Genomic DNA, 15,318 nt, shown 5'->3' with positions numbered 1-15,318 from the left:
ACAAACTGAAATGGGAGTTAGGAGGACTAAAAGGGGCCATGAAATGTCATTGGCAAGAAGGGTCAAAGAAAATACCAAAGTCTTTTATACATAAATAAAGGAGCCATAGGGTAGCTAGGGAAAGAGCATGCCCACTCAAGGTCAAAGTTATGCGTGGAGTCAGAGGAAGGGGGTGAGATCATCAGTGAGTACTTTGCATTGAATGTTGAAGTTCGGAATGGGTGTGTGAGTACTCTAGATGTGTCAGAATAATGAAGGAGGAAGTGTTGGATATCTCACAATGCATTAAGGTAGAAACGTCCCCTGGGCCGGTTGGAATATATCCCAGATTACTGTGGGAGGCAAGGGAGGAAATAGTTGCGGCCTTAACAGATATCTTCACATCATCTTTGGCCACAGGCAAGGTTCCGGAGGACTGGAGAATAACCAATGTTGTCCCTTTGTTTAAGAGGTGAAGCAAGGATAATCCAGGTAATTATAGGCCGGTGAGCCTGACGTCAGTCGTGGGGAAGCTGTTGAAGAAGATACTGAGGGACAGGATTTATTTACATTTAGAAACTAATGGACTTGTTAGTGATAGGCAACATCTTTTTTTGCGGGGAAGGTCATGTCTTACCAACTTTAGTAAGGCATTTGACAAGGTCCCTCATGGCAGACTGTTACGAAAGGTAAAGTTGCATGAGATTCGAGGTGTCTAGCTGGATGGATGAAGAGCTGGCTTGGTAATAGGAGACAGAGAGTAACAGTTTAAGGGAGTTTTTCAGAATGGAGACCTGTAACTAGTGATGCTCCAAAGGGATCAGTGCTGGGACCACTGTTGTTTGTAATGTATATAAATGATCTGGAATAAAATGTAGATGGTTTGATTAGCAAGTTTGAAGATGGCACTAAGATAGGCGGAGTTGATGATTGTGAAGGGGACTGTCAGAGAATACAGCAGAATATAGATAGATTGGAGAGTTGGGCAGAGAAATGGCACATGGAGTTCAATCCGGACAAATGTGAGGTGATGCACTTTGAAAGATCAAATTCCAGTGTGAGTTATACAGTAAATGGCAGAACCCTTGGGAGCATTGACATACAGAGGGAACTGGGCATTCAGGTGCATAGTTCCATGAAAGTGACAATGCAAGTTGATAAAGTGGTCAAGAAGGCATATGGCATGCAGCCTTCATCGACCGGGGCATGAAGTACAAGAGTTGGCAGGTCATGTTCCAGTTGTATAAATCTTTAGTGAGGCCACATTTGGAATATTGTGTGCAGTTCTGGTTACCACACTACCAGAAGGACATGGATGCTTTGCAGAAAGTGCAAAGAAGGTTTACCAGTATATTCCCTGTCCTGGACAGTGTTAGCTATGAGGAGAGGTTGAATAAACTCTGATTGTTTTCATTGGAAATTCAGAGGCTTGTGGGAGGTCTACAAAATTACAATTGAGGTATACAAAATTACGAGAGGTATAGACAGGGTGAATAGTCAGAACCTTTTTCCCAGGGGGAAGATACAATGACAAGAGGGTACAAGTTCAAGGTGAGAGGGGAAAAGTTAGGGGAGATGTGCAGGGAAAGCTTTTCACGCAGAGAGTGGCGGGGCCTTCTCCGCTAGCTAGATTCATTAGTTAATGGAAGTGAGCAGATGGGGTTACCTGCAGCTCATGTGAGGGCTGTTCATTTAGTTTGAGATTAGGGGTTATGTTAATGAATGTTTAAGGTGTGATAAAGGAAAGGTTCGTGTTTGGGGTTTGCCTATAGTTTGTTTGGGGTTTGCCTATAGTTTGTTACCTGGTTGTTTGGGAGTGGGGAGGGGATGGGGAAAGTTTTTTTTTGTTGGTTTGTGCTAGGGGATCTAGCAGCCATCTTGGCTAGGCCTGGTGACGACTCTGCTTGGAGAGTCGCTGGACTGCCTCACAGGGAGGGAATGACTGACTCCGGTATTGGCGGGGAGTGGACATCCCTCCATTCAGCTGGTCACATGGAATGTGAGGGGCTTGAGTGGCCCGGTTAAGAGATCTAGGGTGTTTATGCAACTTAGGACGTTAAGAACGAATGTGGTGTTATTGCAGGAGACCCATTTGCGGGTTAGAGACCAGATAAGGTTACGCAAGGGCTGGCTGCAGTAAGTAATTAATTCACGATTCGATAACAGGGCCCGTGGGACTGTGATCCTGATCAACTGGAGGATGGCCTTCTCGGCGGGAAGGAATGTGATGACGGGTGCAACGGTGGTGCTGGTCAATGTATACGCCCCAAATTGGGACAGCACAATTTTTATTAATGGGTTGCTGTCGTTGATCCCGGATTTGGATTCACACCAACTGATTGTTGGGGCCTTTAATTGCATTTTGGATCCCCGGCTGGACAAGGTGTTAAGGCCACCTGGCATGGCGAAGGTTCTGTTGACCTTCATGGAGCAGATGGGAGGAGCTGATCCTTGGAGATTTCTACACCCAGGGGAAGGATTTTTCGTTCTTCTCTCAGGTCCACCAGGTCTATTTCAGGAGTGACTTTTTTGTGGTTCGGATATCCTTGCTGCTGGGAGTGGGGAAGTTGGGATACTTGGCAATGGTGATCGCTGATCATGCTCCAGCCTATGTAGACATGATGGTTGGCTTGGGTCCTGGTCAGCGCCCTCTTGGAGGTTTGACTTCGCTGTTGGCAGATAAGAGTTTTGGCGAGAGGGTCTCCTCAGTTATCGAGGAATATTTGAGCTTTAACAGGATTGAGAATATTTCCCCTTCGTTGAAGGTAGAGGGGAGATTATTTCCATTAAAGTGCATAAGGGAAAGCGCAAAAGGGCAGAGAGGCAGATGCTGCTGGATGCCATTTTGGAGAAGGACCATCAATACCCGATCAATCGGACACCGGAATTGCTGGCTAGTAAGAAAAAGCTACGGTTGGAGTTTGGGCTTCTATCCACGGGCAGGGCGGTGCGCACGCTGCCACTTTTGAGAGTGCCGCTTTATGAACATGGGGAATATGTGGGGCTGGTTTAGCACACTAGGCTAAATAGCTGGCTTTTAAAGCAGACCAAGGCAGGCCAGCAGCACGGTTCAATTCCCGTACCAGCCTCCCCGAACAGGCGCCGGAATGTGGCGACTAGGGGCTTTTCACAGTAACTTCATTTGAAGCCTACTTATGACAAGCAATTTTCATTTGATTTCATTTCAGTAGGATAGCTGCTTGCTAGCACATGAACTGAGGCAACAGAAGGGCTCTCGGGGTGGAGTCAGGCAAGGCAGGAGGACCTCCTTGGCACATTGGTCATAGAAGCCCCCCCAAAAATATTTTCTCCCCTTTAACCCTCCCTCTTAACCTCTTGAAACTTATCTCCACCTCTCTCAATGACAGCCCTCACTCCAGATCTACTTGGATTTGTCAGGAATGTCTGTAGTTTCAACTGTGCCCAGTATTCCCATTGGCACTGTGGGGCTACAGAGTTGGAGGCCAGCTGTTTGGATGGCAGCTGTCTAAGGTGGGACATCCTCTTGAGAATGGAGCAGAAATCTCACCTCAAAGCAATTTATGCTGCCTCCAGCATTTAAGTGTTGAAGAACAGCCATTAGGATCATGGATGGCTCTGCACTCAATATTCTAGCCGAGGGATGGGTGTGGTGGTTGGAGGTGCGGGGACCGTGACGCCTCAGAAAATCGAGTCCACTTTCTCTCAGTTGTTCACTCAAATACCTGCTTCTCCTTCAACATTTTTAAATACTACCTTTTGCTGCCATTGTTTCTGAGCCAGACTGTTACACACATCATCAGCCCCATAAAATACTTGCACTTTAACTGTCTCTGCAGTTCTTTATTTTTGTAAGTTTCCCGCAGGACCGTGCCCCAAACTTTCTATTTCATTTCATACAAAATGTAAATGAATCGAAGTAGACATTTTCACTGGAACCATTTATTTTGGTGAGAGCTATTGATTTCAGTCATAACAAATTGTAGAGTTCAGGAACTTCAATTCAATGACACTTATCCTTTACTTGGGAGGTATAAAACATCACTGCCATCAAACTTTCAAATGTAATTTTGTCAGCATATGTAGGCTTCACAGCCATCAATATTCTTGCCTGCAAGGAAATAAATATCCTTGATAAATAGCCATGCAGAATTGAATGTCATCATATCATCATTGACCCACATGTCATTGTGTTAAATATTAAAATCGCCAGTGGTTGATGGAGAGGTGAATGATGCCAGTTAAACACCAGCACTGCTCTGCAGTCTTTTGAAACATTACACACCTCAGTCGTGTTATTTTCGCAATCGAACTTCACAAGTAAAAAACAAATTATCGGGTTTGAATTTATAATATTTTCTAGGATGCTAACTGCAACAGGTACAGATCTAAACCACAGCCAACGTGGTGACCTTTCACGTATGTGGTTTTGTGTTTCTCAGAATGGAGCTCTTGCCAACTGAGTGACAATGCTGTCTGTGGACAGGGGCTGAAGTTTCGCTTGCTGGATTGTGCGCAAAGTGACGGGAAGTCAGTTGATGTCAAGCTCTGTGAGAAGGTGAGATCTCAATATGGAGTGCGGTTTCATGGCTGAATCTGGCTGATTTAGAGGTGTCATTGAAAAGGAGTATTGTATGCTTAACACCTGCAACAGTTCATTCTGTGTAACCTTCTTCATACGCCTTCCTCTTCTATGAATCAGAACCAATCACATCAGCATAAACAGTAAAAGATGTAAACAAGAAACAACTATTGCCTATAATGCATTACATGCTTTAACGGTGCAATATTTTTTTCTTACGCTTTCCAACATGACGCATCAAGCAACATCGTGGGCATCATTCGAAAGATATTAGGACAATGTACCAGTGGTGCTTCTCATACCAGCTCAGCTCACACTTTCTATACTTAATGACACAGTCGAGCAGGTATTCCTGGTTGTGTCCAGGCATAAAGGATTGCTTGGGCACAGTGAATATTGGAAAACCACATGAATCTGGGTGCACACTTGTCAAAAAAAGCCACACAATTTCACTTCAATTAATTTATAAGTAAGGAAAATTGGGTAAATTTTCTACTGACATGAACTTCCCATTCAACTTTCTAATCGTTATTATGTCCATGCCGATCCCGTGCTCTAATAACTCTTGATGTTTGATCCCTGGGTACATCACCTGTTTCTGTAGGAGGGGGTATTTTCTGCTGCACCTACGATTGGTGGAGAAAAGTCATCCAATTCTTTCGGTGTTGGCTGTGACTTAGTAGCACACTTGTCTCTAAATGTGGCTTGAAGTCCCTATCCAGATGACATGTTGAACTAAGGCCCCTTCTGTTCTTGTAAAAGATCCCATGGTGCTATTTAGAAGAGCAGGGGAGTTAACTCTGTGATTCTGGCCCAACGTTTTCCATCAAACAAGATCATAAAATGATGAATTATCCCTTGATTATCACATTATTGTTTGTGGGCGCATGCAGCATGCAGATTTTCTGCTGCATTTCCTGTATCATAACTGTGACCATACTTCAAAGTACTTCATTGGCTGTTAAATGTTTTGGGGCATCCTGTGGCGCTACGTAAAAGCAAGTCTTTCTCTTTCTCAGCTGTGTTTTTTGTTCAGGATCTAATTCCCAGCTAGTCCTGAGTGAGGGAATTCACCCTTTAATGTCATTTGTGGCTCTAACCTCCATGCCAAGGGCAGGATTCTTTGCATGGCTTGGTGTACCACTCTGCCACCCGTAGAGTCAGTGAGGAATGCAATTCTGCCAATTGCGGCAGCTCCGCAGCCATTGATTGCTTCACGGAGCGTTAATTGGCTGGAGACGGGACTTTCATTCCTCTCTCGGGCCCACCTCAGAGAAATCTTGAACAATCTGATTAACTGGTTGCTCTGTATTCCCAGCAGTGTCAGTGGCCTGGTCTGGGACTGTAAGAAGTTACCAGATTCCAAATCCCAGAGTCCAGGACCAGGTAAGTATTGGAGGGGCCTCATGGCAAAGAGGGAAGGTTAGACTCAGGTGTGGGGGAGGACATATGGTGAGGGTGGGGGTTCTTGCTGGAGAGGCCAGGGGAAAATGGAGACCCACAGGGAGGGGGGGGGATGAACAAAGAACAAAGAAAAGTACAGCACAGGAACAGGCCCTTCGGCCCTCCAAGCCTGTGCCAGCCATGCTGCCCGTCTAACCTAAAACCTTCTGCACCTCCGGGGTCTGTATCCCTCTATTCCATCCTATTCATGTATTTGTCAAGACGCCCCTTAAACGTTACTATCATATTGAATTCTCACTCAGTGTACCCGAACAGACGCCAGATCCATTTCATGCTCCATAAACTTTTGCCTACTTTATACTTTTCCTGAGGACTCTGCTGTGTGCTCTTAGATGACTGGATAACACCCCCCCCCCTCTCCCCCCACCACCCCTGGCACTGCAGCATGACCCTCTTCCCCAGGGAGTGTACTTGTGTGCCTCTGGCGACAAAGGACCTGCCATGATTCACACCAAAGTGCCCTCACATCAACATGAATGGACAATTTACCGTGGGGGGATTATTTGGCGTAAAAGCCTGTTAATGACATTTTAATGTGTGCAAATGGGAAGGCTGCCTTTTAAAGAATGGCGGGGGCGAGAATGGGGACAATCAATAGGGGAAATCACGTTGGCATAAATGCTATTTTGGGACTCCCGCACTCTTCTCTGCCCTCTCTGCCCTTCCCGCCTCCCTGAAAACAGGAGTGGAAAATTCCCCCCCTATTCCCTGACCCACGTTCTCTCTGGAATGTTGATCTCTGCTGGGAGCATATTAATGTGGAATTACCTCGAGAGTCAAATCACGCAGGAATGACATGACTTTCTTTCAAATTTAAACAGAATGCCAATTTCACATTATGACCCTATTAATAACAAAATAAAGGTCAGGAAAAGGATCTTTACATTTGAAAAATGAATTCGTACTCTTTGGAATTTAAAAGGTCAAAACAATTTAAAATTTGAGCCTCTGAATAACTTTTGCTCATTGTTCAAGTCTAATCAATTACATTTTATAGTTTATTGTTTCCAATGGTGGTTTATTGTTGAGTTGTCTCAATTTATTGTGTCCCAATGTTTTGCTTTCGAAGCTAACTTTATGTAAGACCAGGCAAATCGCATAACTGGTAGATTACAGTTTCTCAGTGTGTCAAACCTGCTGCACAAAGTCAGCTATTGAACTGTAGAGCATACACCAGCAAAATATGCTGTGTGAATAAAGCCAAAATCAGTGGAATGCGAGCAAAGAATAAAGGCTACTCTACATCAGAGTCTGAATTTTAACGGTGAAGTTAAATTGTTTGCAGCTCCTGGTTTAACTTTTAAGTTGAACACAGATACTTTAAATAGTTTAATCCATATGTTACTGTAATTGTGGCTTTATTGATCCATTTATTAACTGATAGAGATAAGGCTTGATTTTCATTATCCATGGGAAAGTGTTTTGGCCCAGTTTAATAACAACAGCAACCACATTTATGGTTTCAATCAAATTATAATACAACGCAAGATGAATCGAAAGGGTTGATTCAGTGAGTGGGGAGCAGTCCTGGAAAGGAGCCTATTTCAGGATTCCAAAGGATCACTGCAGTCCTAAGATTGCTTGGCATGTAAATTACTATTTAAGAGCGTGTGACAAAATGATCAAATCTGTGTTTGCAGATTATGCATACCCTACCATTAATTTTACCCACTTTTTATCTGTTGAGTAAAACGCCTCAGAATGTCTATGCACCTCTCAACTCCCACAATGTACCTTCTTCCAACAAATCTCACAGCAGAAAAAGAACCAGAAACCAACAGAATTCAAAAGTTACTGATTTATATGAGCTGTACTGATGAGGTGGCCTTCAGCTTTCTGCCCCTCCTCTGTTCAGAGGCCGTTTTAATCCTATCTTTTTGCTAAAACCTTTGGCGACTTGTTCCAATATCTCCTTTTGCAGCTTAATGCCAAATTCTGTTTGAAGTACTCCTGGGAAGTGCACTGGAATATTTTTCTGTGTTACCACTGCTATATAAATGCAAGTTGTTGTTAGCAATCATAATTAAATGACACTATTGACATGACCATCCACTGTTGCATTTCTTTGTTTCCTTTTTCCAAGATGGGACTGGAATCTCCCTGGCATTTATCTATGTATTGCTTTGTGGAATGCCCTGTAAATTGCCAACTGTCAGAATGGTCTTCTTGGTCTGAATGTTCCCGCACTTGTGGACTTGAAGGTATGTGAAAACGTACGACAACCAAAATGCAGACATAAACTTATCTTCCATATAAGATAATGTGACAAGCAGTTAATAATAACAATCTTTATTATTGTCACAAGTAGGCTTACAGTAACACTGCTGTGAAGTTACTGTGAAAAAACCCTAGTCGCCACATTCCGGCACCTGTTTGGGTACACTGAGGGAGGATTCACAATGTCCAAATTACCTAACAAGCATGTCTTTCAGGATTTGTGGGAGGAAACTGGAGCACCCGGAGGAAACCCACGCAGACACGGGGCGAACGTGCAGATTCCGCACAGGCAGTGACCCAAGCCGGGATTCGAACCCGGGTCCCTGGCACTGTGAAGCAACAGTGCTAACCACTGTGCTACCGGGCTGCCCATCACTGAGTTTAATCCAACAATGGATGTGAAAAGGGCATTCCAATGGACTAATTGCATAGGAATTGCTAAAATTTAGCGAGATCAACTTAACGAATGTGCATGTTGGTTGTCACAACAATTCAGTTATTGGTCTCTTAAGTACTTTAAAATGATTTTTCATTGTTGCTGAATTGTAGGAAAAGTATATACAGAAAGTACAGCGCATATGAACAAATGTTTGTAAAAGAATGATGCATGATGGTAAGAGGGAAGCAAACATACACTTCATTGTGTCTTTTCTGACAGCAAATAATTTTCTGTATTTGACCACAATAAACATTCTATAATTACATCCACTCATGTCAAATATGTTTAACTATTCACTGCAACTTTAAAAGTTTAAATGTGGAATTTATCTCAAAAATTATTCTAAATGCGGGGCAGGTTTACAGCAGTTCGCATTTAACATTTGATGTGGCATTGGAATTTTGCATATCTGAGTTATTTAATGCTGAACATCTTGCAAGTTCAGAAACCTTTAGATGAATGACACAGACTGTGGAAGAAAAAGATATCTGTTTGTAGATCAGTAATCAATATTATTTTTAGATGATCAGTTTTGTGCTGTTTTTGTCATTGCTTCCTCCACCGTTAGATAATGCAAATTTGCAGTCATTGCTGGAAGTGAGAGCGCAACTGAAATTATATAATTAAGTGATCTTAATAAGAACATTTCATATTGTTTGGTAATATCCTAAAGTTCACATAAATAAATTAATGAAAAAATATATATTTAGTCCTATTGATATACAGAACTACTGGGGGTAATTTTGATTTTGTGCAGTGGTATAAATGGGTGTTCGCAAATTAGCAGTCCATGTTACATCTTTCCTGATTTTTATTTCCATTAAAGTCCATTTCACACTATTACATAAAGCCGTTACCATCACTGTGGGTAATACGCACCCAGAACTACCGATTGTGAAGCTATTGGGAGAGGCTGTTTGAAGTTAAATCCACATTTGGCATGTGGGAGTCTTTTAAGGAGCAGTTATTGGGTGTGCAGGACAGGCATGTGCCAGTAAAAAGGAAGGACAGGAAAGACAGAATTCGGGAACCATGGATGACCAGGTGTAGCCATCTGGGATGGCTACTTACAACGAGGAACAGAGAAGGTCGCAAAGCATAGCGGGAAAAATGGACAATGCGCGATTCAGGCAGGCTCACTGAATGTATATTTGCGATTGAGGAATCTAGACGGTATCGAAACCCCCAACCGATTAGCATTTGATGGTCCATCTCCGCCAGACAAAGGACCGATACTTAAGCGACTGTACTAGGGAAGCGTAAACAACAGGGTCAATGACCGCTTGCGACACGCCCAGCCATCAAGGCACCCGCCCCTTTATTAGTTCGAATCGAACATAGTGATCAGGAATCACCCAATTAGTGGGGTCCAAACTGAAGGACCGCCCAAAAGAGCGCGAAAACCTCAAAGAATAAAAAGAGAGTCCACCATGTGTTCGGCCTCTCTTGGACCTGGCGCTCCGGCAACGTCCACCTCCAAGTGCAGCACCACCAGAAGCAAGTTCAAGTTCAATGCCTGCTACCAGACGGATGAGTTGAGCTGAGCAGCAGTTACTTCTACAGACCCGATAGATTCAGAATTGAAAAACGGCCACTGTTCCTCTGACCTAAGCCGGGTGCCTGAAGTTAAGTACAGGTTGTCTTAGTCGATAGGTGTAGTTTAAGTAGTAGTGTTTATGTTGCATGATTAATTGTGTGTGTAAATAAAGTACCCTTGACCTTGAACTAACTAACTGGTGTTTGGCTCTTTGATCGATAGCCGGTTGAACCTTGTGGTGGTATCATTTGATACCTGGCGACTCTGAGCAATATAGTATAGATACCTAAAGAAAGGAGGGCAACCTCACTGACTGCCATATTTACAGTAGGTAAAAAAGGCAACAGTTATTGGCGACATCTGACGGGACTCGACCCAGAAGTGACCGTGTCACTCCGAGAGAACCCACAAAACGTTTGAATCAGAAATCCAAATTGGCAAAGTAAAAGAAACCACAAGCGAAACCAGTATCGATCGAACCTCCAAAATTCGGAAGTGTGTAATTTGCAAGTGTACTAACAAAGGGATATAAGGTAACCTCGAGAGATTTTGTTGCGTGAAACTTTCGGGAGTTGCGTAAACCAGAAAATAGCTTGAGCCGTACGAATGTTTGCACCACCGCTTTATTCCCCCTTGTCCCAAATTCCCGGTAGAAACAGAGATAATCGTAGGAATGGCCATGAAGGCAATGGAACGCCTTATGCATCCACAAGAGCCCAAGTTCGCAGCGACCAACAGAACAGAACAGTGTCCCATATGGGAAGACGAGATTAGGAAATACCTAATGCGGAAAGGATGGCCTCTATGGTCGGAATTTTGTGCGAATGAGGAAACAGGTAATGCAGCATAGGACAAACTTGGTGGAACAGTCTGACCGAGATCCACAAAAAGAATTTGAGTAAGGTTTGTAAGCCGATGGCAATCATGTCCTGCTTGGCACAATTGCGAGGCACAGAGGAGGTCATGAGGACGCTCCGTAGACAGCTTGAGGAGAAGGAGAGAAGTAGAGAGGGAAACATTAGCAAGTGTGAGAGATTAAACGAGCAACTCCGGGAGCAGCTAGCAGCGAAGGATAAGGAGATGGATGATGTCAAGAGAGCACACCAATCTTGTCCTGCCCACCTCAGAAGCTTTCAGATTCAATACAGTAAGGCCTACCAGGACATGCAACGTGCGGTGTTGGTAAGAGAGGAAACAGAGAATAAGGTAGAACAATTGAGGAAACAACGCAATGGTTTGAAGGCAGCCCTCTGAGCACTCCACAGTTCCACCACGGAACAGGGGCAGAGTTCGGTGGATCATGCCATGTGCAGGCAGCAAATTGCAAGATTGCAATCACTGCTTTCCGTCCAGAACGGGTTCAGAGATACCTTTGGCCCACAGTTAGATCAGGAAGATGGCCCCGATTGGCAGGAACTTAGTGAAATGGCCCAACGGTACATGAATGAGACAGAAAATCAGAATAGAGCCCCCCAGGCCTCGAAAAGGAAAGCACCTGCACCACCAACTGCACAGGCAGCACCCAACCCAATGAATCCCATCACCACGCAGCGCAAAGTCACAACAGAAGACCAACCCAATTTTGTGTACACCACCCCATTAACCATCAACCAGTTAAGAGATGCCCGCGATAAAATTGAGACTTTTCACCCCATGTCAGACCCAAACCACTTTTTCGAACGAGTTAGGCAACAGACCCTCATGTACGGTCTGGACGAGCAGGAAGAAGTAAAGCTCATAGTGATGAGCCTTGACCCGTCGGTTAGTTCAGCCCTTCCCGACCCACAAAATGTAGGAGGAGGTAGCCTCCAAGACATGAAAACAGCCATTTTAGACGCCATTGGCTACAATAGAGGAGATCCGGTAGAAGGACTCAACCGTTGCAGACAGAAAAAGGGAAAGCATGCAACAGCATCCATCCCGGATCATGGACTCTGAGGTGGTGTCGTAACCGCAGGACTGCGCGAGTATGCGGAGGTGCGTCAGGAAGGACTGAAAGAGCTCATCCTTACCTTGCAGGCGCTGCTGAAAGACATACCTCTCAAAGCTTTCGTTGACCTCAACGTTGAAGTGCTTGTCGAGCTTGAGGAGGACCGTGTCATACTTAGCTTTGTTCTCGCCTTCCGCGAACACCAAGGAGTTGTATACATTGATGGCGTGCTGACCTGCGGTAGTGAGGAGCATGGCAATCTTTGTTTCGTCTGAGGTGCCCTGTTTCGTTCATTGGCTTGCATGAAGAGTTTGAATCGCTGCTTGAAGAGCTTCCAATTTGTGCCCAGGTTCCCAGCGACTTGCAACGGCTTCGGTTTGTTGCGGGTGTCCATGGCTCAGGATGGCAGATTTGCCGGTAGGTATCGATTCACTCCTGGTATCATGAGGTGTTGGGTGCTCTGAGGTACAGACGAACCAACACGGTTGCGATTGGTGCAACGCAATTTTATTCCATCTAACTATTTATACATCTGACTTGGTACTCAGCACGTTGTGACTGTGTGAGTGTCTTGCTATGAGGTCCTGGCCCTGTGCTGTCTCCAGATGGACTGCCCAGGAAGTGTCGTGTTTCTTGTCTTATACTGTGTATGCTCTCGTCTGTGATTGGCTGTCGTGTTATGTGTGCTAATTCGTCCGTTGGTCTGTCTATCATTATATATGTGTTATGATGTATGTTTGAATATCATGACAGAGATGTGCAGGGGAAGTTTTTTACACAGAGGGCGGTGATGGCCTGGAATGCACTGCCAAGTGAGGTGGTTGAGGCAGATACGTTAGCGACCTTTAAGACTTATCTGGATAGACACATGAACAGGCGGGGTTTCGAAGGATGCAGGCAGTTGGTCGAGATAGGACACGTGATCGGCGTGGGCTTGGAGGACCTCAGAGACTGTTCCTGTGTTATATTGCTCTTTGTAAAAACACACGACTATTCATACCATATTGTGGAGATGCTGGCGTTGGACTGGGGTGGGCACAGTAAGAAGTCTTGACAACACCAGTTTAAAGTCCAACAGGTTTGTTTCGATTCACTAGCTTTCGGCGCATTCCTCCTTCCGCAGGTGAATAAAGAGGTGGGTTTCAGAAACACATATAAAGACAAAGTAAATGATGCAACACAATACTTTGAATGCGAGTCTTTGCAGGTAATTAAGTCTTTATAGATCCAGGCAGAGTGACTGGAGAGAGGAATAATCACAGGTTAAAGAGATGTGAATTGACTCAAGCCAGGACAGTTAGTAGGATTTTTCAAGACCAGGCCAGATCGTGGGGAGTGAATGTAATGCAACATGAATCCAAGGTCCTGTTTGAGGCCGTACTCGCGTGTGTGGAACTTGGCTATCAGTTTCATGGTATGAATGTTCATACCGTAAGCAGAGAAAGCAACATTGCATAAACAGAATATATCAGATAAACTCTGCCAGCCTGTCTCATTCAGTCATGAATGGTGGAACTACGCAACTAACAGGGGCATCATGGGCTCCATGAGCACTCCATCATTCATTATGGCAGAGCCCAGCACTGGAATTGAAAACATTTATACTCTTGAGGGGAAGGATAAACCTGGCAATTATATGTCTGGAGCTGGGAAAGGTATGAGAAGTAAGAACCTGGGAGAATATTTACAGCCACATGGACAAACATGAATTCATAGGGGAGAGCCAGCACAGGTTTATTAAGAGAAAATTGTGTTTTACTTTCTAGTCTGATATCTGTGATGATGGTGGATGATGGCAGTACAGTTGTGCAGAGGGACTTTTCAAAGGTCACAAAAAATGCCACAAAGAGGTGTGTTAGTAAAAGTGAAACCTGTGGAGTAAAATGGGCAATAGCAGATGCATTGTTGAAAAAAGGAGACATTCTATCTACCCTAAGGACAATGCCTCGAACAATCAGAGTCGACTAGCTCAGTTTGAATCTGAACAAAGCTGGGCAGATAATCCATGCTGCATTCCCCATGGCAACACCTCCACCAACGAGAGTCCACTTGGCAACCAATCAGCAATCCCTTCCAATGCAGTATAGGTTGTTGTTCCCCTGTTACAGTTTGGTAATTTCTTGCGAACTATCCTGAGCAGTGCAAGATGAGAAGCATGTCTCTCTTTTCAGCAAGACTCAAGTTCCGCACTACTAAATGACTGTTAATAGTAGCATAGATTTAAAATTAGCAGGTTAGAACACAGAGTTGTGGTGAATGATGTGGGTAGGTGAGGGGAGGGGGGAGGGAAGGGGGGAGGCGGTGAAGAAAATATACAGTGGTGTTCCCCAGGTCGGACCACAGCTATGCATGATATACATTATTGACTTGAAATTGGAGGCATCAGGCACAATTTTGAAACTTGCAGCTGACACAAAACTGGCAAGCATAATTAACAGTGAGCAAGATCGTAATAGATTTCAAAAAAACAGGGAGAGGCTGATGAAATGGCTGGATGCAAAGCTGCTGAAATTCAATGCAGACAAAAGTAAGGTGATGCATCTTGATCAGAAGAATGTAAAATATCAACTGAATGATCGAATTTTAAAGCGTGTGGAAGAAGAGGGGTGACCTTGGGGGCGTGTGTTCACAGGTCTTTTAAGGTGGAATGAGAAGTTATCAAAGCAGTTAATAATGGTTACAAGAAAGGGCGGCACGGGGGTGCAGTGGTCAGCACTGCTGCCTCACAGCGGCGAGGACCCTGGTTTGATCCCGACCCCAGGTCACTGTCCGTGTGGAGTTTGCACATTCTCCCCGTGTCTGCGTGGGTCTCACCCCACAACCCCAAAAAATGTGCAGGGTAGGCAAATTTGCCATGCTAAATTGGCTTTTAATTGGAGAAATTTGCAAAAAAATAGTGGTTACAAGAGCAGGTCAGAAGCTGGGTAATCAGTGGTGACTGGCTAACATCCTGACTTGCCAAAGTCCACCGCATGCACAGAGGAGCGGTAATACAATGAAATTCTCGTCCCTTGCCTGGATCGGCAAAAACGTAAAGACACTCACCTTGATCGAGAACACAGTGACCTGCTTAACTGACACGCCGTATACTAGCTAACCATCCAATTGATCTACAACCAGTGTATCATGGCTGCAGTTCTTCCTGTCTACAAGATACACTTGATGTATTTGGCGGCTCCTCCCAAGTACAC

At 44.5% G+C, this 15,318-nt stretch overlaps 1 protein-coding gene across 2 annotated transcripts in view; it reads left to right on the top strand.

The window, feature by feature from the left end:
* thsd7ba (thrombospondin, type I, domain containing 7Ba) overlaps window positions 1–15,318 on the top strand; it is a 1,603,431-nt gene that overhangs the window by 1,320,596 nt on the left and 267,517 nt on the right. For both annotated transcript variants that reach the window (XM_072472193.1, XM_072472199.1), the window contains exons 19-20: window positions 4,401–4,516; window positions 8,088–8,205. In XM_072472193.1, coding sequence (XP_072328294.1) covers window positions 4,401–4,516; window positions 8,088–8,205 — 234 coding nt within the window. The remainder of the gene's footprint in view (window positions 1–4,400; window positions 4,517–8,087; window positions 8,206–15,318) is intronic.

This window comes from Scyliorhinus torazame, chromosome 2, assembly GCF_047496885.1.
Source record: "Scyliorhinus torazame isolate Kashiwa2021f chromosome 2, sScyTor2.1, whole genome shotgun sequence".
Lineage (NCBI taxonomy): Eukaryota > Metazoa > Chordata > Chondrichthyes > Carcharhiniformes > Scyliorhinidae > Scyliorhinus > Scyliorhinus torazame.
This window is presented reverse-complemented; position numbering and strand designations above follow the sequence as displayed.